Source organism: Dendrobates tinctorius, unplaced genomic scaffold, assembly GCF_039654945.1.
Source record: "Dendrobates tinctorius isolate UK_male_01 unplaced genomic scaffold, ASM3965494v1 ptg000160l, whole genome shotgun sequence".
Classification (NCBI taxonomy): Eukaryota; Metazoa; Chordata; class Amphibia; order Anura; family Dendrobatidae; genus Dendrobates; species Dendrobates tinctorius.
This window is the reverse complement of record NW_027361827.1, coordinates 21,775,321-21,797,780: the sequence shown is the minus strand read 5'-3', so window position 1 is coordinate 21,797,780 and position 22,460 is coordinate 21,775,321. Positions and strand designations below refer to the sequence as shown.

The window sequence follows — 22,460 nt, the reverse complement described above, 5'->3', positions numbered from 1 at the left end:
CCTTGTCAAACCCCTCCCTGACCTCACACAAGTACACACACGGCTCTGCTACATCCACCTTGTCAAACCCCTCCCTGACCCCACACAAGTACACACACGGCTCTGCTACATCCACCTTGTCAAACCCCTCCCTGACCCCACACAAGTACACACACGGCTCTGCTACATCCACCTTGTTAAACCCCTCCCTGACCCCACTGTCACACACATAAACGTTACCTCATCCATCCAGACCAGCACCATAATGAAAAGCGACAAGCACAGCAGAGTCCTGCAGCCACCCTGATCATGTGACCCAACTCCTCCCCTCCTGTGACCTCATCACAGGTCCTGTGCTGGCACCGCACACAAGATTACAGCCGAAGGAAGCGATGATCATTGCTGGCTGTAAGGGGCTGCGTCACTGCGTGGGTCCCTCGCGGAGGGTGCAGGATGGGGTCAGTACATGGGGGGTGTGGCGGCGGCCAGACAGCGTGAGTGGGCCCTCCCATCTCGCCAGGGCCCCGGCACTTGCCCGGGTGCTGACGCCGGCCCTGCTCCAACCCATATTCCACAAAGACCACAGACTGAAAGCAATATTCCCAGAACTGCCACTGCTCTCCTACAAACAGCCTCCCAACCTAAGGAATATCCTTGTCAGAAGTGCCCTCGCGCCACCTTCAGAGATAGGCAAGTCCCCCGTAACAGTAAGAAATGCAAGACCTTCACCCACATATCACCAACAGATAAAGTCCCCATACCCAGCACAAATCAGGACTATAAGATCATGGACTATTTTTCATGTACTTCCTCCAATGTCGTGTACATGATACAGTGTACAAGGTGCAATGCAGGGACATACATCTGGGAAACTAAGCAAAAACTACAAACAAGGATGAATCTGCATAGACATACGATAAAAACTGAGCTGGACACACCTGTAGGAATACACTTCTCTAGACCTGGACACAGCTTGTCAGATCTAAAAGTCCTATTATTGAAAGGTCATTTTAATAGTGACAGAGAAAGGAAGATTTGGGAGTATAAATTTATAAATATGTTCCAATCGCTAACAATGGACTGAGTGTGACACCTGGATTCATGACTCATTACATGAACACAGTTCACACCTCCACAAGAAGGTCTTCAGATCTCTAATAGAACACTTGGTCCTCATCTGCATGTGTAACGAAAACCTTAATTTGATTTCCTTGGCCTGTCTATAGCTAGCATCATCTCATGTCCTGTTGTAATTCCTATTTAACTGTTGCCATCTTTTCTCAGTAATTCACTTGTAATCTAGCCTGATGAAGGAGCCTTTTGAGCCCTGAAAGCTTGCTTGCAAATATAATTTCTCTGGTTAGCCAATAAAGGTATCACACCTTGAATACTTTTCTCAATTTTTTGGGGGACATAAGTATTTACATCTATTTTTCTGGCTAACACGGTACCACAATTTTATTTTGTATTGTACATAATATGTCAAAGTAACATCCATATTAACGTTCAGGCCATGTGCACACCATGCAGATTTCCAGCAGATCCGCAGCGGATTTTACCGCGCAGAAACACTGCATATCTGCATTGTGATGTACAGTAGCATGTTAATAGAAAAAAAAAACGCTGTGCAGACACTGCAGATTTTTCCGCGCTGTTTTCTTGTGGTTCAAAATATGCAGCATGTTACTTCTTTTGTGCGGTTTTCCACCTGCTCCATTCTCCAAATCCGCAGGGGGAAATCCGCAGGGGAAAACCGCACAAAAACCACAAGAAAACCGCACAAAAACAGGAAGAAATCCGCAGGAAAAATGCAGGTCATTTGACCTGCGGATTTCTTCAATTCTGTGCGGAAAAATCCGCAGGGCAAAAAAGTACGTGTGCACTCAGTCTCAATGTTTACCAGCTGAAGACTGCATGGAGCATCACACTGCCTTTATCGGCTTTGCATCTTCCCATAGTACATCCTAGTGTTATCTCTTCCTTTACGCATGTACTGTAAGTGACACATATACTTCCATTGCTCCAAGGTCCATTTCTGGTGCAGTCAAGCAGAACTCAAGGACCTGATCAAATTACATAGGGTGGATGCACAGCTATTGCTGTACCAATTTCAGGTTGACCCAGAAAATATTTGAAGAAAGAAGACTCCAATGCACCAAAATAAAGGCCAAAATCGAAGTGGTTTCTTTGTCAGGAAATTTGCAGTATTCCAAACCCCAAAAGATCTTTATTGTCATCATGGAAATGACCTCATGAAGATTGATATGTTGCACTTGTTCACAAATACCTAAAATCTGGACTTTTTGGACTGTTTTGCTCTTCATTCTTTAATTTTCTACAGTTGTGTTCAAAATTATTTGCACAGTCAGCAGTTAAATGCCAAAATCTTCAGAAATAAGTTTATGTACCAACTATGTATCATTAGAAAATGGTAGTAGCGTGTCCAAATTCATACAAGACAAAGCTCCCGGAGAAAGCCTAACGCAAAATGTGCGTCGGGGCGACAGACGCTCACCAGGGTAATTTCCCACATGGGTAAGCATTGCATCACACTTTTTTATTATGCCTGATGACTGAGAATTCATCAGTTTCATAGTTCAGCCTGTTTTATGAATCTACTTAGACAAGTGTGTGAGAACACTGTTTCTGTACTTGGTTGCCATCTTGTGGCCACACCACATTACTGTTCATCTGTACACGTTTTCTTCTAAGATCAGGACTTATTATCATTATATACATCAAGCTCTCTCATTGTGATATATGATGTGATGAGTAATTGTCCTTACTTGCTTGTTAGATCTATTAGTACCCATGGTGACTTTCTAACTGTGCCCACTCCTCACCATTAAGCCACTAAACTTGCTTGTATATAGCAGTGTTCCCCAACTCCAGTCCTCAAGAGCCACCAACAGGTCAGGTTTTAAGAATTTCCTTAGTATGGCCCAGGTGGTGGAATTATTGCCTGTGCAGGTGAGCAGATCCCACCTGTGCAATTTTAAGGGATATACCGAAAACATGACCTGTTGGTGGCTCTTGGGGACTGGAGTTGGGGAACACTGGTATAAAGAATTACTGTTTGTCATCAACGTTTATATAATGAGAAATAAAATTGATATTTTTATTACTACTATCATTACTGACAATTCAGTGGTACTCCTTTTTGAGACTTATTGCTCCATTTTCTTATACTATTTATTCATCTAGGGAGTTGCCCTTTCTACATATAGATCATGGTTCTTTAGTACAGTATACCCATTGTGTCAGTTTTGTTCCTGTAACAATAAAAGTTGACCTGTCAAAAGAGATCACTAAATCGATATGCAGAACCTTGGTTCAGTGGCTACATCAGTAGTCTTTGCCGCCAGTTCAGTCAACTACTTTCAACCTGCAGAAATCCCTGATTTCTTTTCCAACGCCGTTGTGCTCGACGTACAAATCAGACGCGGCATTCCAACAGGTAAGAGGTAGTTTGCATGGTTCCCTGCCGGCAGAAATGGACCATGGCTTTGGCTGCTGGATTAGGGTTCTGCCAGTCAATTTGTTCTCCTAAACTTGTCAACATACATACCGTCATGTGAAAAAATAAAGAAGCTAAGCATTTTTCCCCATTACTTGGTTACACATTTTGGCAAAAATGGCAGCCTTTAAAGATTTTTTCTGTCACCATCTGTGAGATTTTTGTGTCTCTCAGCTGGTAGGTTTTTCCACTGCATTTCTGTGAAGCTCTTGAATATTTACACGTTTCCTTTTTCCAATACAAGAATTCATCTCTCTCCAAACACTTTCAATTGGGTTGAGATCAAACTGGACAGATAACTTATTGCTGTCAGGTTTAAAACTTTCCACTTTTTCCTTCTTAGTCATTTTAATATACTTTTGGATGTGTGCTTTAAGTCATTATTCTGATGTAGGAACTATCTTGTTGGACTCAGACCTAGTATTCTTACATTTGGGAGCTTTTTTGCTCTAAAATGCTCTGATAATCTCTGATCTCAATGTTCTCATGATAAGGTCAAAGACTCTAATTTCAGAGTCAGCAAAGTTGTTTCACAACATAATTGATCTGCCACGTTTTACTGTAGATAGAGTGCACTTTTCTTTATAAGCTTTAGTTCCTAGTCCATTAATATAAAGCTTGTATGCATTGTCAAATAACTCTATAATTGGTTACATTTGTCCATAGAATAATTTCCCATAAGCATTGTAGTGTGTCTATAAAACTTTGGATACAGTTCAGTAATTTTTATATGCTTTTAAGAAGTGGGATCCACCTTGGCCTTCACCCATAGAGTCCTGTTTTGTTCCATGTATTGCGCTTATTATGGGTTAAACCCATCACTCCAGATGTCTCCAGGTGATGAGTTCTCTCATCAGTTTTCCTCTCATCACCACATCCTGGCAGCAATCTTAGCCATCATTAGCTCATTTAAAGAGAATCTGTCACCCTTTTTTTCGACTAGGAGCTGCCGGCACCACCATCAGGGGCTTGTCTACAGCATTCTGTAATGCTGTAGATAAGCCCCCGATGTAACCTGAAAGATAAGAAAAAAGAGTTAGATTATACTCACCCTGGTGTTCGGTCCGGTCCGATGGGTGTCGCCGTCCGGTCCGACGTCTCCCATCTTCTAACGGTGATGTCCTCTTCTTTCCTTTCTGTCGTGGCTCCTGTGCAGGTGCACTGCTCTGCCCTGTTGAGGACAGAGCAGAGTCCTGCAGTGCGCAGGCGCCGGGAGAGGTCAGGCGCCTGCGCACTGCAGTATTCTGCTCTGCCCTCAACAGAGCAGAGTAGTGCGCCTGCTCTGGAGCCACGACAGGAAGGAAAGAAGAGGATGGCATCGTATGAAGATGGGAGACGCTGGACCGCAACACCCATCGGACCAAGACAGGACGGCCCCCCGGTGAGTATAATATAACTCCTTTTTCTTCTCTTTCAGATTACATCGGGGGCTTATATACAGCATTACAGAATGCTGTAGACAAGCCCCTGATGGTGGTGCTGGCAGCTCCTAGTCGAAAAAAAGGGTGACAGATTCCCTTTAAGTTGTGTGAGCAATGACAAAATGGAGACATGTGAGTCTTATTGATTACAAGTTACAGTAGTCTAATTTTGTTCTTTGTTTCAAACTGAACAAAGTATACCATTAATCATCTCTTGGCATTGTTTTTAATTTTACATCCATGCTTCCTGCCAAGTTTTGTTATTTTTGTGCCTTGAGCTTTTCTGTTTTAAAAATATGAGTTTGTATATCCAAGCTGTTTCCCTAAACACTGTTTGTGTACTAGACATTCAGGAGTGCAAATATAGCTCACCCCAACAGTACTTATGCTCACATGACCATTGTAGATAATTTTAATGGCAAACAGGTCAACTTAGGCACTCTGAATAATCACAGTTATGGTTATACAGCTGCTGTGCACTTTCTGCCATTTTTCTACCATAGCTGTTATATACTCTTTCAGAAATTTGTGCTACAATATCTCTTCTGTGGAATTGGAAAACTTTGCCCCTCATGTTCAGTAGACAACCTAGGGCACCTGTAACCATGTCACTAGTTCAATAGTTGTCCTTCCTTGGTCCATTTTTAATATGTACTAACAAATGTATACTAGTTATACCCCACAAGTTCTGCTATTTTAGATATGCTCTAACTTAATCACCTGGCCTTATTTTTTTTCTCTCAGATCCCTACATTTCCTCATTTTTCTTGCTTCCAAGACAAACATTTCAAGATGCGACTGGGGCTAGATTATATGTTAATCACTCACCTAAACAATAAGTTTATACCAGGGGTGAAACTATAGAAGGTGCAGTGGTTGCAGTTGCACATGGTCCCTAGAGGTTAGGAGGATCTTTTGGCCCATATGGAAAGACTAATTCGAATAATCCCTTCACGACCTTGGGATTTTACATTTTTGCGCTTTCCTCCCCTTCTTCCCAGAGCCATACCTTTTTTTAACGTCATTATGGCCATGTGAAGTCTTGTTTTTTTGCGGGATGAGTTGTACTTTTGAAAGATACCATTGATTTTACCATATAATGTACTGGGAAACGGGAAAAAATTCCAAGTGCGGTGAAATTGCAAAAAAAAGTGCAACTCCACAATTGTTTTTTATTTTTATTTGCCATGTTCACTAAATGCTAAAACTGACCTGCCATTATGATTCTCCCAGTCATTAGAAGTTTGCAAATAAAAAACTTGTATAGGTTCTTTTTTTACTGAAGTGGTGAAAAAAATTCCAAAGTTTGCATGAAAAAAATGCTGTGTGACCATATTTTCAGAGCTGGGGCTGAGTGAGTGGGTAGGTGCACACGATAAGTAAACACTGTGGGTTGGACGCTGCGTACTTGTGCAGCATCCAACCCGCAGCAGCCAGATTTTACAGCATAGTAGATGGGATTTTAAGAAATCCCATGTGCACTATGTGTCCAGAGACATGTGGCGCGTCTTTCCAGACCGCAGCATGTCTATTTATCTTGCAGCAATGTGAGCCTGATAAATTTCACCGGTACAATGTATTGGACGCGGTGAATACACGCGGTTCCGTGATCACATGCGGATTCACTATGTGTTCAATAGCCGGCAGCGGACATGTGCTGCCTCCAAAGCGCTGTCGATTGCTGAACATGTGTACTGTAGGGATTCGCTCTGGTATGTAATGGCAGGGCTGCAGTAACGAGGCAACACACAGGCTTAAAGTGCAATTTCAGTGGTTTAATGTCCCGTTGCAAACAGCAGATTAACAGAAAGTAAGGAAAAACATAAATACTGTATACTCCAGCTTGGAGAACCACTGGTCCCAGACTCACCCCTTGCACGGGATGGGCTTAACTAAGCGGCTGCCAGGTCCGTGGCATCCGCCAGGTGCCATTCCCAGGGTTGTTGAGAGTCTTGCTGCTATATTCCTCCAGCACGGGGATCCTGTATACAAGTTCAGGCTAAGTCCAGCCAAGTTCTTGTAACTTCCAGACACACACTCACCATGTGCCAAACACCAACCTCCATTACATAGCCCATAACCCCTCCTACAATTGAGGTAAACATCACATGGGCTCATCACGTGACCATGACATTATCGCAGGTCCTGTCTTTAGGGAAAAACCCGGCCAAACATTAACCTGCTGGGAGAAATGTATCTCCCATCCAGTAAAACCCCTTTACTGTACCACATACCTCCCTCCTATGTTCAAGGGGATGGACACATGACATACAGTGAACTCTGGACAGGGCATCTGCATTCCCCTGTAGTCTGCCTGCCCGATGTTCTACTTAAAATTTAAAATTTTGCATGGACAGGAAGCACCTGATGACTCGGGCATTCCTCTCCTTAGATTGACATAAGTGGGGAATGATCTGTCACCAACCGAAATGTTCTCCCCAGCAAATAGTAGCGCAATGACTCCAGTGCCCACTTGATGGCCAGGCACTCTCTCCCCACAATACTGTACCTGGTTTCAGCTGGGGTAAGCTTCCGGCTTAGGAGACTAACGGGATGCTCTTCCCCGGTAACCTCCTGAGACAGCACGGCCCCGAGCCCTATCTCAGAGGCATCCGTCTTCACAACGAACTCTCTTTAGAAATTTGGAGTGATCAGGACTGGTGTATCACACAGTACCCCTTTTAACTTTGTAAAGGCCTCCTCTAACTGATAATTCCAGTGGACCATCACAGATTTCTTCCATTTTAAGCAGTCTGTTAAAGGCGCGGATGGGGTTGCAAAGTTGGGAATGAACCGCCTGTAATATCCCACCAAACCTAAAAAGGCTTTTACCTGTTTTGTTGTGAGGGGACGGGGCCAGTTCTGAATTGCCTCCACTTTGTTTACTTGAGGCTTGAGAACTCCTCTCCCAATGACGTAACCCAAGTACCGAGCTTCCTCCAACCCTATGGAACACTTTTTTGGGTTGGCAGTTAGCCCTGCTTGTCGCAGAGAGTCTATCACTGCCTGTACTTTTGCTAAGTGACTTTCCCAGTCGGTGCTGTACACAATAATATCGTCTTGATAGGCTGAGGCATAGCGGCGATGGGGACGGAGAACAATATCCTTAATCGCTGGAACATTGCTGGTGCGCCATGCAACCCAAAGGGTAACACCTTATACTGGAACAGCCCCTCGGGTGTTACAAAAGCCGTTTTTTTCTTCGCTGCCTCTGTTAGGGGTACCTGCCAATAACCTTTTGTGAAGTCAAGAGTTGTAAAATACTGTGCCTGCCCAAATCGCTCTATCAACTCGTCAACCAGGGACATAGGGTAGGCGTCAAACTTTGAAATGTCATTAAGTTTTCTAAAATCATTACAGAATCTTAGAGACCTATCAGGCTTGGGTATTAGGACTATTGGGCTGGCCCACTCACTTTGGGACTCTTCTATGACCCCTAACTGTAGCATAGTTTTTACCTCTTCCGAGATGGCTTGTCGCCGGGCCTCAGGCACCCGATTTGGCCTTAGTCGGACTTTGGCCTGTGGGTCCATGACAATGTCATGGTGGATTAGGGAGGTGCGTCCGGGGAGCTCCAAAAAACTTCTGTATTTCGGCTAATGAACTCCTGGACCTCCTGAACCTGTCTAGGAGAAAAAGTGTCTGCAATTTTGACTGCGGGCTGGGCTTCTCCTGCCTCGCCCCGAGGTGATGGAGACTTCTCCATCTGAAATGCAGGCAGCGGACTATCCCCACCAAGGTTTTCTCTATCTTTCCATGGTTTAAGCAAATTAACATGGTAAATCTTTTCTGGCTTTCTCCGTCGTGGCTGGTGTACCTTGTAGTCTACTGGCCCCACCTTTTCCATGATCTCGTAGGGTCCCTGCCACCTTGCAAGAAATTTGCTATCTACGGTAGGCACAAGTACCAACACCCGATCCCCAGGGCTAAAGGTTCTTACCCAAGCCCCCCGGTTATAGACCCGACTCTGTGACTGTTGTGCTGCCTCCATATGTTCCCGGACTAAGGGTAGGACTGTCTCCATTCTTTCTTGCATTTTTGCAACATGTTCTATCACACTTTTGTGGGGTGTAGGTTGGTTCTCCCAGGCCTCTTTGGCTATATTGAGTAAGCCCCGTGGATGTCTGCTGTACAATAGTTCAAAGGGTGAGAACCCGTAGATGCCTGAGGCACCTCCCGTACTGCAAACAACAAATATGGCAGTAAGAGATCCCAGTCCTTCCCATCTTTGGAAACTGCCTTTTTTAACATGTTCTTCAGCGTCTTATTGAATCTTTCTACCAGACCATCTGTTTGGGGATGATAGACCGATGTGCGCAACTGTTTAACATTTAGCAAACGGCAGAGTTCCTTCATAATTTTTGACATAAAGGGGGTTCCCTGGGCTGTTAAAATTTCTTGAGGAGTTCCCACCTGCGAAAACATACCCATGAGTTCCTTTGCTATAAGCTTAGCTGATGTGTGGCGCAGAGGAATGGCCTCAGGATATCGGGTAGCATAATCTAGAACTACCAAGATGTGTTGGTGTCCCCTTGCCGACTTATTGAGAGGCCCGACCAGATCCATTACCACTCTCTCAAAAGGTACCTCTATGATTGGTAAAGGCACCAAGGGACTCCGAAAGTGAGGCTGGGGACTGGTTACCTGGCACACTGGACAGGAATTACAGTACCGTTTAACTTCTTCATGGACCCCTAGCCAGTAGAACCGCTGCAGAATTCAGTCTAGGGTTTTCTTTTGGCCCAAATGCCCCCCAAGTACATGCGCATGCGCTAAGTCCATTACCAGCCTACGATATGCCTGAGGTACCAGTAACTGTTCTACCATTTCCCTACGTATTTTCGCCACTTGGTACAACAAATCTTGGTTCAGCTCAAAGAGTGGCAACACTGTAGCTGCCCCAGGATGTTGGGGTTCCCTATTAACAAACAGTACGTTTTCTCTGGCCCGGGCCAAAGTAGGGTCTCGGAGTTGCACCATACCAAAATTGTCACCTGCTACATTTAAGTCTGACAACTCGGGTCCCGGCGGCAAGTCTTCCACCTCTCTAGGCAATACTTCTATGGGAGAATTCTTCCCCTCCTCCACCGAAGGGAAGGTTACCCTTACCGCCAGCACTTCTTCCTCCGGGCCACCAGGTTCATGCCCTACTTCTGGAGAATGTAACCTGGTTGGCTCTGGTGCCAGCAGTTGCTCCGTGGGTGGGACAACAGATGGCCACAGCACAAAAAATAAAGGAAAGTCTCTTCCAATTATCACTTCATAATGCAGATTAGTCACAACCCCCACCTTGTGGCACTGCCTTCCCGCTGGCGTGTTTATCACCACTAGTGTGGTGGGATAGTCTTTTAAGTCCCAATGTACTCACAACACCCCTATTTTCCGACCTGTATACTCGTTGGTTTGTATCCAGCTGGCTCGTACCAGGGTTACAAGACTCCCTGAGTCCAATAGGGCCACACCCGGGGTGCCTTCCACTTCAACCCGACACAAATGTTCCATATTGGGACCTTTCGGGGTGCCCATTGCACACATCAGTTCGGCACAGTGAGACTGGCGGTACCCAAAGTTTGTATCCATGGGCTCAGCCAGGTGGGGGCAATCAGCTCTCATATGACCTGGTTCCTGGCACCACCAGCAGATTATGGGGCTCCTTGTGGCGCCCCCAGGAGTATGGTCACCACAGTGGCATTGCCTTCCACCTAGGGAGTGTGATGTCATGCTTGGAAGCAATAAAGGATCTCTCTGGCAGTTAACCACAACACAGTTCCATTCCAGGTCAGCAGAGGGAGCTCTGAACCAAAACTGGGGAGGAGCTACTCTCTGGGGGCCAGGAAGGGAGAATTAGGAGTTTGTGTGAGGAGGGAAACGTGTATGGATGTGAGGAGAAGAGCTGGGAGATTGAGCAGAGAGTTCAGGCTCATTCCCAGCTATAGCGCATGATCTGGAGCCCGGTATCCAAGGCTGTATGGACACTGATGGTCCTGCGACAGAAACCGGAGGAATAGGAAGCTGTAAATGCTCTATTCCCACATAAGACTCGGAGGCATAACAGCGACGTGTGAGCCAGAAGAGAAAGGCTACAGCTGTCTGCCATACGAGGGAGTTCTAAAGAGAATAAGCAAGTGGAACTTCAGTGTAACACAGTACTGCAAGTACCTAAGACTAAGCGCTAGGAAGGAGACTACACAACCCATCTGCATAGAGAGATTCCTAAGTTGCTTCCAGGCTAGCCAGCTTCTGTGCCATCTGTAATCTGGACCCTGGACTGCATTTGCCAAGCAAAGTAAAGGTAAAGAAACTGCACCCTGTGGTGTCCTTGCCTTCTTCCTGCAACCCCGTCAGCACTGCTACATCTCTGTGCCAAACACTACACCCTCTTCCTCAACACCTATCCTCTTCATCTACTCTGCCCTGGGACTACAGCCCTGCCTGTGGAGGGCTACACCATCATTGCTGCACCCCACCATCTGTCCCAGAGGATCTGTCTGCAGCGTCGGCTTAACATCTTCATTGCCGAACATCACAGGTGGTGTCACGAATCATTCACTCAAACTTTATTCCATCACTTCATCCCTTTTACATGGGCGCCCAGGGCCACGGACCGGGTCACCGCTGCTGTGACATTCCCCTCTGAGAGACCGGCCCGGTACCCCACAGCGCTGGGAGGGCGACCCACTCCTTACTTCCCCAGATAAGTCCTGAGCGGCCTTCCTGGGCTCCGCTTGTCGAACCAGGGGTGGAGACTTAGGGAACCTTCCTGTTACCTTCTGGGGAGTCCCTCCCTGTAGCTCTTTGGTAGCCCCATACCTTTCTATGAGGTCTATCTGCATGGCATTAGTAGGGGATGCCTGTCCAACCCATGTCTGGAGGGAGGGGGGCAAAGCCCTCCAAAACTTATCAGTCACTATGCGGTCCAGCATGGCCACGGGGGGACAGCACCTCAGGCTGCAACCTCTTTCGTAACAGGTGCATCAGGTCGTAATACTGGGACCGAGCCGGCTTGGAGGGGGTAAACTCCCACTGGTGTACCCGCTGGGCCCGAACTAACACATTTACCCCAAGACGTGCCAGTATCTCACCCTTGACGACCGTGTAGTCCGCCCTTTGCTCCGGGGGTAGGTCCTGATATGCTTTCAAAGGTCCTGGGGCCAGAAACGGAGCGAAGATTTCTCCCCAGTGGTCCCGGGGTAGCTTCTCTCTCTCAGCAACTCCTTCGAACATCTCCAGGTACGCCTCCACATCGTGCGACTTCTCCATTTTGGGAACCGCTGTACGAACCGCTTTCCGGACATCATGGATTCCCCGGTTAGTTCCTTTTGTCTGCGCTGTCGTGATATGCTGTATCAACAGCTGATTGGTTTCCTGCTGCTGCTGCATAGCCTGCTGTCGCATGGCCTACTGCTGCTGCTGCCACATGGCCTCCTGCTGCTGCTAAATAGCCTGCTGCTGCTGTGTAGCCTGCTGCTGCTGTCGCATGGCCTCTTTGAGCGTTTTTGGCCTTCATTTCTGGAAAGTTCCCCGCCTGGCTCTGTGCCATTCGTTTCACCCAGGACATAGGCTGGGGTACAAATCAAAAATAGGAAAAACAGCCTGGCCTCACTGCGTTTGCCCACATTCAGTCCACCAATTGTAGGGATTCGCTCTGGTAGGTAATGGCAGGGCTGCAGTAATGAGGCAACACACAGGCTTAAAGTCCTATTTTAGTGGTTTAATGTCACGTTGCAAACAGCAGAATGTAAGGAAAAACATAAATATACTCCAGCTGGTCCCAGACTCACCCCTTGCATGGGACGGGCTTAACTAAGCAGCTGCCAGGTCCGCGGCATCCGCCAGGTGCCGCCAGGTGCCATTCCCAGGGTTGTTCAGAGTCTTGCTGCTATATTCCTGCAGCACGGGAATCCTGTATTAAAGTTCAGGCTAAGTCCAGCCAAGTTCTTGTAACTTCCAGACACACTCACCATGTACCAAACACCAACCTCCATTACATAGCCCATAACCCCTCCTACAAGTGAGGCAAACATCACATGGGCTCATCACGTGACCATGACATCCCTTTACTGTACCACAGTACCTACCTTAAAAGATCTTTTGATTGATATGATAAAGTAAGACCACAAAGTTTCAATAGAAAGGAATGTTATGGTTATACATTTAAATGCTTTTTCCCCTCATTATTTACTTATTATATCAAGAGAACTAATGACAAATTCTTAGCACTTATTAGTAATATAAAAGTAGACTTGTGGAAACTGAACACATTAAATGAATTAGCAATTATAATAGCAATTGTTATTAGATGATTTACAGAATAAAACAAGAACAATTAAAACAAATAGGAGCAAATGCATTTGTTTGTAGAGTGTGGAAGGTTCTAGACAATATAATTATGTGCATATAATAGATACTTTACCTTGACTCAAGGATGTGAAGCAATTCCGAATTACTGATAAGCTCCTCTGATGACAGCAAAACATATGGAATAAGCATTTGACATAGGTGCTCGTTGTGGATTGGGGTTTCTTCCAAAACAAACAAATAGAAACATGTCTAAAAAATCAGTATTGATGTCAGAATCATATATTTCTATATTTTAGTCCCATGTTTGCTATGCAGTTTGATAGTTTTACTATAAAACTGGAATTGGCTAGCTTCCGTACCCATGTGCTCAGTGTCTGACTGGAGTGCCAAGGGCCCATCAATAACATGGACTTTGGGGGCCCACTTTTCACCTGCATATAAATATTACACTACCGTCGTTCACAAATTTACCTATATATCTATATAATAGAGGCCTACCACCACAGCACTTCGCCTGTCTGAGTCCGTCCGTCTGGTACCCCCGGGCTTCCTCTGTCCTGCGGCAGGGCCACCCCCCCTGACTGTTTCTCCTTCCAGTCCCTCCCGGAGTTCTTCCTCTCGGTCTCTTCCTCCTTCAGTCTTCCCCTCCGCTGAACGCCTACTCCTGGACTGGCTTCCTTCTGGAACTCTCTCTCCCTTTTTATTCCCCTCCCTGAGAATTTCCCTCTCGAGTCCCTGTAACTCCGCCCACCATGACTATGCAGTTTCCTAGCCTTAAGATGCTGTTAAGCCCTTTTCTCACTGCTCTCTGCCTCCATCTTGTGGCCAAAACTTAGTACTGCACCATCTCATTTTCCTGCTGTTCTTTGTCTCTCCCCAGTGGCCAAAACCCAGTACTTCACCATCTTTCACTATTTCTAGCTTTCTCCCCACATGTATACACCAGTTCACGTCAAGTATATTTACTGTACATCCTACATTCACTTTCCTGCTTCAGACAGGTCCATAGGTCAGTCCACTTCCCTACACACGTACATGCTGTAGCAAGAAAACAAAAAAAATCATTTTTTTGGCTGCCGCAATATAGGGGGGTGAGAGTGCCATGCATACCAGGATAGGGAGGTGAGAGGACCATGCTTATCAGGATAAGGAGGTGAGATGATCATGCATACCAGGATAGGGGGGGTGAGAGGACTATGCATACCAGGATAGGGGGGAGAGAGGGCCATGCATACCAGGAAAGGGGGGTGAGGGGACAATGCATACCAGAATAGGGGGGTGAGAGGACCATGCATACCAGGATAGGGGGGTGAGAGGGCCATGCATGCATTCAAATCCCGCACAACACCGCTCATTGGCTCAGCCAGGCGGGGTGGGGGATTTGAATCCCGTGCCGCCCATTGGCTGAGTGCCAGGGGCGCTCAGCCAATGAGAGGTGCCACACGGCTTTGGCGGGGGAGTCAAATCCCACGCGCAACCGCTCATTGGCTCAGCTGGTTGGGCGGGGGATTCAAATTCCCCACCAAAGCCACGCAGCACCGCTCATTGGCTGAGCCGCCCGCCAGCGGATGTTCATTTCACCGCACTCCCGATGCAATAGCATCGGGCCTATTTCTATTAATATATATTCAGCATGCTGCTATTATGATTTGATTTCTGGACAGAGAGCTCAGATGTTGCTCCTGGGATCTGTTGTAGCCATTCTTCCAACTTAGGGGTCAGTGCTCCAAGTACTCCTATCACCACTGGAATCACTGTTACCTTCACCTTCCACATCTTCTCCAGTTCTCCTTTGAGGCCCTAGTATTTCTCCAGCTTCTTATATTCCTTCTTTCTGATGTTGCTGTCACTTGGCACTGCCACATCTATAATCATTGCTCTCTTCTGATCCTTGTCTACTATGACAATGTCTGGTTGGTTAGCCAACACCTCCTTATCTGTCTGGAAGTTGAAGTCCCACAGGATTTTAGCCCTTTCATTTTCCACCACTCTTTCTGGGGTCTACCACCTGGACTTAAGGCGGCTTAGCCCATATGCTGCACAGATGTTCCTGTATACAATTCCCGCTACTTGGTTGTGGCATTCAGTATACGCTGTTCTTGCTTGCATATTGCATCCTGCCACTATGTGTTGGACGTTTTCTGATGTTTCTTTGCATAGTCTGCATCTTGGGTCTTGTCTTGTGTGGTAGATTCCTGCTTCTATGGATCTGGTACTTAGTGCTTGCTCTTTTGCCGCTATGATTAGTGCCTCTGTGCTGTATCGGAGTCCAGCTTTCTCCCGCCCTTGGTAGGATTTCCCCATGTCAGCCACCTCTGTCATCTGTTGATGGTACATCCCATGCAGCGGCTTGTCCTGCCATGGTGCTTCATGTTCCTGTTCTTCCTTCGAGATCGGTTGTTGTTGCTGCCTAAGGCTAGTTTCACACTAGCGTTTAAACGATGCGCGCAAGGCGCCGCTAAGCCACGCCCCCTGCCGGCTCCCTGCCCGCCCCTTCCTGTTATCGCCTCCTCCGAGCGCAGAGGGCTGCATGCGTTATGCGCACCCTATCTTTAGCATAGGGTGCGCAGGCCGTGCGCAACTATGAATATAGCGTGCGCTGCGCATTTTTGAATGTGCGCCGTGCGCGCCAAAATGCAACATGCTGCGTTCGGCGCGCACGGCGCACCTCCAAAAATGCGCAGCGCACGCTATATTCATGGTTGCGCACGGCCTGCGCACCCTATGCTAAAGATAGGGCGCGCATAACGCATGCAGCCCTCTGCGCTCGGAGGAGGCGATAACAGGAAGGGGCCGGCAGGGGGCGTGGCTTAGCGGCGCCGTGCGCGCGTCGTTTAAACGCTAGTGTGAAACTAGCCTTAGGCTTTCTGTCAGCATCTCATCTTCTGGTGCCATTCTTCTGATGTATTCCTGGATACTCCTTGTTTCATCCATGATGGTGGCTTGCATGCTTATCAAGACTCTACCACACTCCTTGGTATAGATTGTATACATATATATATATATATATATATATATATATATATATATATACACTCACTGGCCACTTTATTAGGTACACCTGTCCAACTGTGTGTTAAGACTTAATTTCTAATCAGTCAATCACATGGCGGCAACTCAGTGCATTTAGGCATGTAGACATGGTCAAGACAATCTCCTGCAGTTCAAACCGAGCATCAGTATGGGGAAGAAAGGTGATTTGAGTGCCTTTGAACGTGGCATGATTGTTGGTGCCAGAAGGGCTGGTCTGAGTATTTCAGAAACTGCTGATCTACTGGGATTTTCACGCACAACCATCTCTAGGGTTTGCAGAGAATGGTCCGAAAAAGAAAAAAAATCCAGTGAGCGGCAGTTCTGTGGCCGGAAATGCCTTGTTGATGCCAGAGGTCAGAGGAGAATGGGCATACTGGTTCGAGCTGATAGAAAGGCAACAGTGACTCAAATTGCCACCCGTTACAACCAAGGTAGGCAGAAGAGCATCTCTGAACGCACAGTGCGTCGAACTTTGAGGCAGATGGGCTACAGCAGCAGAAGACCACACTGGGTACCACTCCTCTCAGCTAAGAACAGGCATCTGATGGCTACTTTCAGCAGGATAATGCGCCATGTCATAAAGCTCGAATCATCTCAGATTGGTTTCTTGAACATGACAATGAGTTCACTGTACTCAAATGGCCTCCTCAGTCACCAGATCTCAATCCAATAGAGCATCTTTGGGATGTGGTGGAACGGGAGATTCGCATCAGGGATGTGCAGCCGACAAATCTGCGCCAACTGTGTGATGCCATCATGTCAATATGGTCCAAAATCTCTGAGGAATGCTTCCAGCACCTTGTTGAATCTCTGCCACGAAGAATTGAGGCAGTTCTGAAGGCAAAAGGGGGTCCAACCCGTTACTAGCATGGTGTACCTAATAAAGTGGCCAGTGAGTGTATATATATACATACAGTTAGGTCCATATATATTTTGACAGAGACAACATTTTTCTAATTTTGGTTCTAGACATTACCACAATGAATTTTAAACAAAACAATTCAGATGCAGTTGAAGTTCAGACTTTCAGCTTTCATTTGAGGGTATCCACATTAAAATTAGATGAAGGGTTTACGACTTTCAGCTCTTTAACATGTGCTACCCTGTTTTTAAAGGGACCAAAAGTAATTGGACAGAGTAAATAAATAAAGTGTTCATTTCTACTATTTGGTTGAAAACCCTTTGTGGGCAATGACTGCCTGAAGTCCTGAACTCATGGACATCACCAGACGCTGTGTTTCCTCCTTTTTGATGCTCTGCCAGGCCTTCACTGCGGTGGTTTTCAGTTTCTGTTTGTTTGTTGGCCTTTCTGTCTGAAGTTTAGTCTTTAACAAGTGAAATGCATGCTCAATTGGGTTGAGATGAGGTGAGTGACTTGGCCATTCAAGAATATTCCACTTCTTTGCTTTAATAAACTCCTGGGTTGCTTTGGCTTTATGTTTTGGGTCATTGTCCATCTGTAGTATGAAATGACGACCAATCAGTTTGGCTGCATTTGGCTGGATCTGAGCACACAGTATGGCTCTGAATACCTCAGAATTCATTTGGCTGCTTCTGTCCTGTGTCACGTCATTAATAAACACTAGTGACCCAGTGCCACTGGCAGCCATGCATGCCCAAGCCATCACACTGCCTCCGCCGTGTTTTACAGATGATGTGGTATGCTTTGGATCATGAGTTGTACCACGCCTTCGCCATACTTTTCTCTTTCCATCATTCTGGTAGCGGTTGATCTTGGTTTCATCTGTCCAAAGAATGTTCTTCCAGAACTGTGCTGGCTTTTTTATATGTTTTTTAGCAAAGTCCAGTCTAGCCTTTTGATTCTTGATGCTTATGAATGGCTTGCACTGTGCAGTGAACTCTCTGTATTTACTTTCATGCAGTCTTCTTGCTAAGGTAGATTTGAATATTGATATGCCTACCTCCTGGAGAGTGTTGTTCACTTGGTTGGCTGTTGTAAAGGGGTTTCTCTTCACCCTGGAGATTATTCTGCGATCATCCACCACTGTTGTCTTCCGTGGGCGCCCACGTCTTTTGCATTGATGAGTTCACCAGTGCTTTCTTTCTTTCTTTCTCAGGATGTACCAAACTGTAGATTTTGCCACTCCTAATGTTGTAGCAATTTCTCAGATGGGTTTTTTCTGTTTTTGCAGCTTAAGGATGGCTTGTTTCACCTGCATGGAGAGCTCCTTTGACCGCGTTTTTCCTTCACAGCAAAACCTTCCAAATGCAAGCACCACACCTCAAATCAACTCCAGGCCTTTTATCTCCTTAATTGAGAATGACATAACAAAGGGATTGCCCACACCTGTCCATGAAATAGCCTTGGAGTCAATTGTCCAATTACTTTTTGTTCCCTTTAAAAACAGGGTGGCACATGTTAAGGAGCTGAAACTCCTAAACCCTTCATCCAATTTTAATGTGGATACCCTCAAATGAAAGCAAGCTGAAAGTCTGAACTTCAACTGCATCTGAATTGTTTTGTTTAAAATTCATTGTGGTAATGTCTAGAACCAAAATTAGAAAAATGTTGTCTCTGTCCAAATATATATGGACCTAACTGTATATCCTGTTATGTGGTTGGAATGCACGCTCCATCTGCAATAAGCTTCATGTGATTCATGACCTCTTTCCCTATCGCAATCTTGCCATTCTTGGCCTCACAGAAACCTAGCTGACACCGTCTGACACCGCCTCCCTTGCCGCGCTGTGTTATGGTGGCCTACACTTCACCCACACTCCTCGCTCTGGCAACAGACATGGTGGAGGAGTAGGCCTTCTCCTTTCTTCCAACTGCACCTTCAACCCAATCCCACCTCTTCCCTCCCTAATCCTCCCCTCTTTTGAAGTCCACTCTGTCCGCATCTACTCTCCCTCCAACCTCCAAGTGGCCGTCATATATCGATCTCTAGGCCCGACCACTGCCTTCATTGACCAATTCTCTACCCGGCTTCTTCACGTTCTTTCAACTGACATACCCACCATCATCATGGGTGACTTCAACATCCCCACTGATACCCTTCAGTCAGCAGCCTCCAAACTCCTGTCCCTTACTTCATCCTTTGGACTTACTCAGTTGTCCTCCTCAGCCAACCACACAGATGGACATACATTAGACCTGGTCTTCACCCGCCTCTGCTCTCTTTCTAACTTCACCACCTCCCCTCTCCCTCTATCTGACCATCTACTCACTTTCTCATCCCTGTCCTCCTCACCTGGCACCCTTGTCCAGCAACATGAGCAACCCCGCAGAAACCTTGCACACCTAGACACCCACGCGCTCTCTGACTCTATTCTACCACTGGCATCCATATCCTCACTCCAAGACACAGACAGTGCCACTGCTTTCTACAATGCCACTCTCGCATCAGCTATTGACACGGTCGCCCCTCTTATTCATGGCAGAATGCGACGTACCAACAGACAACCCTGGCACAACACCACTAAAAAGCTCCGGCAAGTGTCCAGGGCTGCTGAACGGAGTTGGAAGAAAACAAATTCTCAAGATGACTTCACTGCATTCTAACAGGCAACACTCGCTTTCAAATCTGCTCTCACCTCTGCTAAACAGGCCTACTTCACAACCCTTGTATCTTCCCTATCATACAATCCCAAACAGTTATTCAAAACCTTCAACTCCCTCCTCCGACCACCACTGCCCCCTCCAACCTCCCTCATCTCTGCTGAGGACTTTGCCACACACTTCAAAAATAAGATCGACCAAACTAGGCAAGTTTTCATTGTTCAACCACCGCAACCCCTTTGTATACCAGACCAATGCCCAAACCCCATAACCTCCCTCTCCAACATCACTGAAGGGGAGCTTAATCGCTCTTCTCCAAATTGCTCCTCACAACCTGTGCACTTGACCCCATCCCATCCCACCTCCTCTCCAACCTCATAGAAAAAATAAAGATGCGCACTCGTGCTGTAGGAGGAGGTGCTGACTGAACGTGGATATACCACAGGTAAAAGTCAACGGGTAGACAGTCGCACTCAAAATTGAATGTCACTTGCATCAGAGTCATTAAAGGAATTATTATGATTTTTATTTATTTTTTTCAATAAATCAAGAAAAGTGAAAAAAAAAAAACACCGCAAACAGAGATCAGATTCCAAACATGAGTATTACACGGTTGCGTTTCGACCTATGCCAAGGTCTTTCTCAAACCATACTGCAAGATAAAAATGCAAAGAAAAATTTGAATAGCCCCCATCCTCTGGAATTCTTTGCCTCAACATGTCCGACTATCAACCACATTCGGATCCTTCAGACGGAACCTGAAAACCCACCTCTTCAAGAAACCCTGCAATGACCCCACTACCTCCTCACCACTACTGGAGATATCACCTCAACCAACACCGGAACTGCTGCAACCCCCCAAACTACTGTCTCCTTCCCCACCATCCTGTAGCATGTAAGTCCGAAAGGGCAGGGTTCTCTCCCCTCTGTATCAGTCTGTCATTGTAAGTTTGTTTACTGTAAGTGATATCTGTAATTTGCATGTAACCCCTTCTTATGTACAGCCCCATGGAATCAATGGTGCTATATAAATTATTATTAATAATAATAATAATAATAATAATAATAATAATGTGGTTTATTCAATAAATTGTCCTATACTGCCATCTACTGTCCAAAGTGTAAAGGTGCAAGAGTTTTGGTCGCAAGACAATCATCTGGTTTCCTGCTGAAGCCTCTAGAACCTGCTGAGGGAAGAGTTGGGAAGGAGTTCCTGTCCTTCCTGTGAGGAGCGATGTGAGGAGAGGTCGACTTCCTAGGCTGCTCTGCCTTTAGCCTAGGTCCCGCTTCCCTTAATCTTCAATCGGCCAGGAAAGTGCCAAAGCCTATGCCAGGAGGGCATCTTAAATTTCAATCTTCATAGAGACAGAGGAAATAGAGCTGTACAAGGGCTCTTCTGCTACACTCCACTGCCAGCTTGAGTGCCTCATGTGCACTGCATCTTCTACTGTACGCCCTGTGACCAGGAACCGTATCAAGACTTAATCGTGAATAATCAGCGAACACTATTTCCACAATGAACCAAACTGTGTAGGCCCATCCTGGGTAGTAATATAACTGAAGGACTGTGAGGATTAATATAGTAACCCGGTATATATCCGGCAGTCAGCCGATCATTTTCTTCAAGCCATTCACTGGGAAAATTCCATCTTTAACGTCACGGTGACCAGTTCTCTTGTTACCTAAAATTTCCAGCTTGTATGAAGGACTTTGATACCATCGCTATGGACTATGTATTGTGAAGTGAATACAGTAAAGACTCCCTTTTGATTACGTTAATACCCTTGTCAGCATTCATCCTTGAAACTGCGCACACACTAAGAGGCTGTAAGGGCTCAGTGTGAGGAACACAGGGCTAGTACGCCACAACTCCACCTATGACATTCCTAATTTCTTTATTATTGGCCAGCCCTGGCACCTATAACATCTAGTTCCCCCCCTGGGCACTGCAGTAACACACTTGCAATTTGCTCTGATTTAGGCAATACATCATGTGGGGGTTATTGATCACCATTGGAGCTACTGATATTGGTTCCCAAAATTATTATAATAGGGCTACCTCTTTGTATTTATATTTTGCACATGCACTTTATTATCGATGCCCCTTATAAATATGGGATTACCTTAGGCAGTTGTTTCGGTGTTTTCATTTATTACCCTTTATCATACTGCATTCAGCATACAGATTAAGGCCTCTTTCACACGTTCGTATCTCTGGTACGTGTGGTGATCGCTTTCACACGTACCAGAGACACACTTACACACATAAGACCCATTCCTCTGTGCAGATGTCAGTGTATTTCCACGGACTGTGTGTCCATGGGCAAAATACGCTGACATGTCCATTTTTTACCGTCAGCCTTAGTGAGCAGTGGTGATCTCATCGAGGTTACTGCCGATCAGTGAGGCTGCGTTCCCAGCAGGTCTGAACTGCAGTGACCTCATCACATGGGAAAAAGTCAGTGATGAGGTCAACGCAGTTCAAGCTCAATGACTTCACAGCATATCACTGTGAGTGGGGGAACCCCACACCATTTTTAAAAATTATTTATTTAAATAATTAAAAAAAAAACAGCGTGAAGACCCCTCTATTTTTGATAACCAACCTTGCTGAAGCTGACAGCTGAGGGTTGCAGCCCCGGAGCTGTGAGTTGAGTTTTGCCTGGCTGGTTATAGAAAACTAGAT

The 22,460-nt window shown here is 46.1% G+C and overlaps 1 protein-coding gene across 5 annotated transcripts in view; it reads right to left on the bottom strand.

Annotated features, from left to right (window-relative positions):
• Positions 1 to 22,460, bottom strand: part of LOC141052466 (protein shortage in chiasmata 1 ortholog-like) — a 356,749-nt gene that overhangs the window by 185,707 nt on the left and 148,582 nt on the right. For all 5 annotated transcript variants that reach the window (XM_073549702.1, XM_073549705.1, XM_073549703.1 and 2 more), the window contains one exon: positions 13,331 to 13,439. In XM_073549702.1, the coding sequence (XP_073405803.1) occupies positions 13,331 to 13,439 (109 nt within the window). The remainder of the gene's footprint in view (positions 1 to 13,330; positions 13,440 to 22,460) is intronic.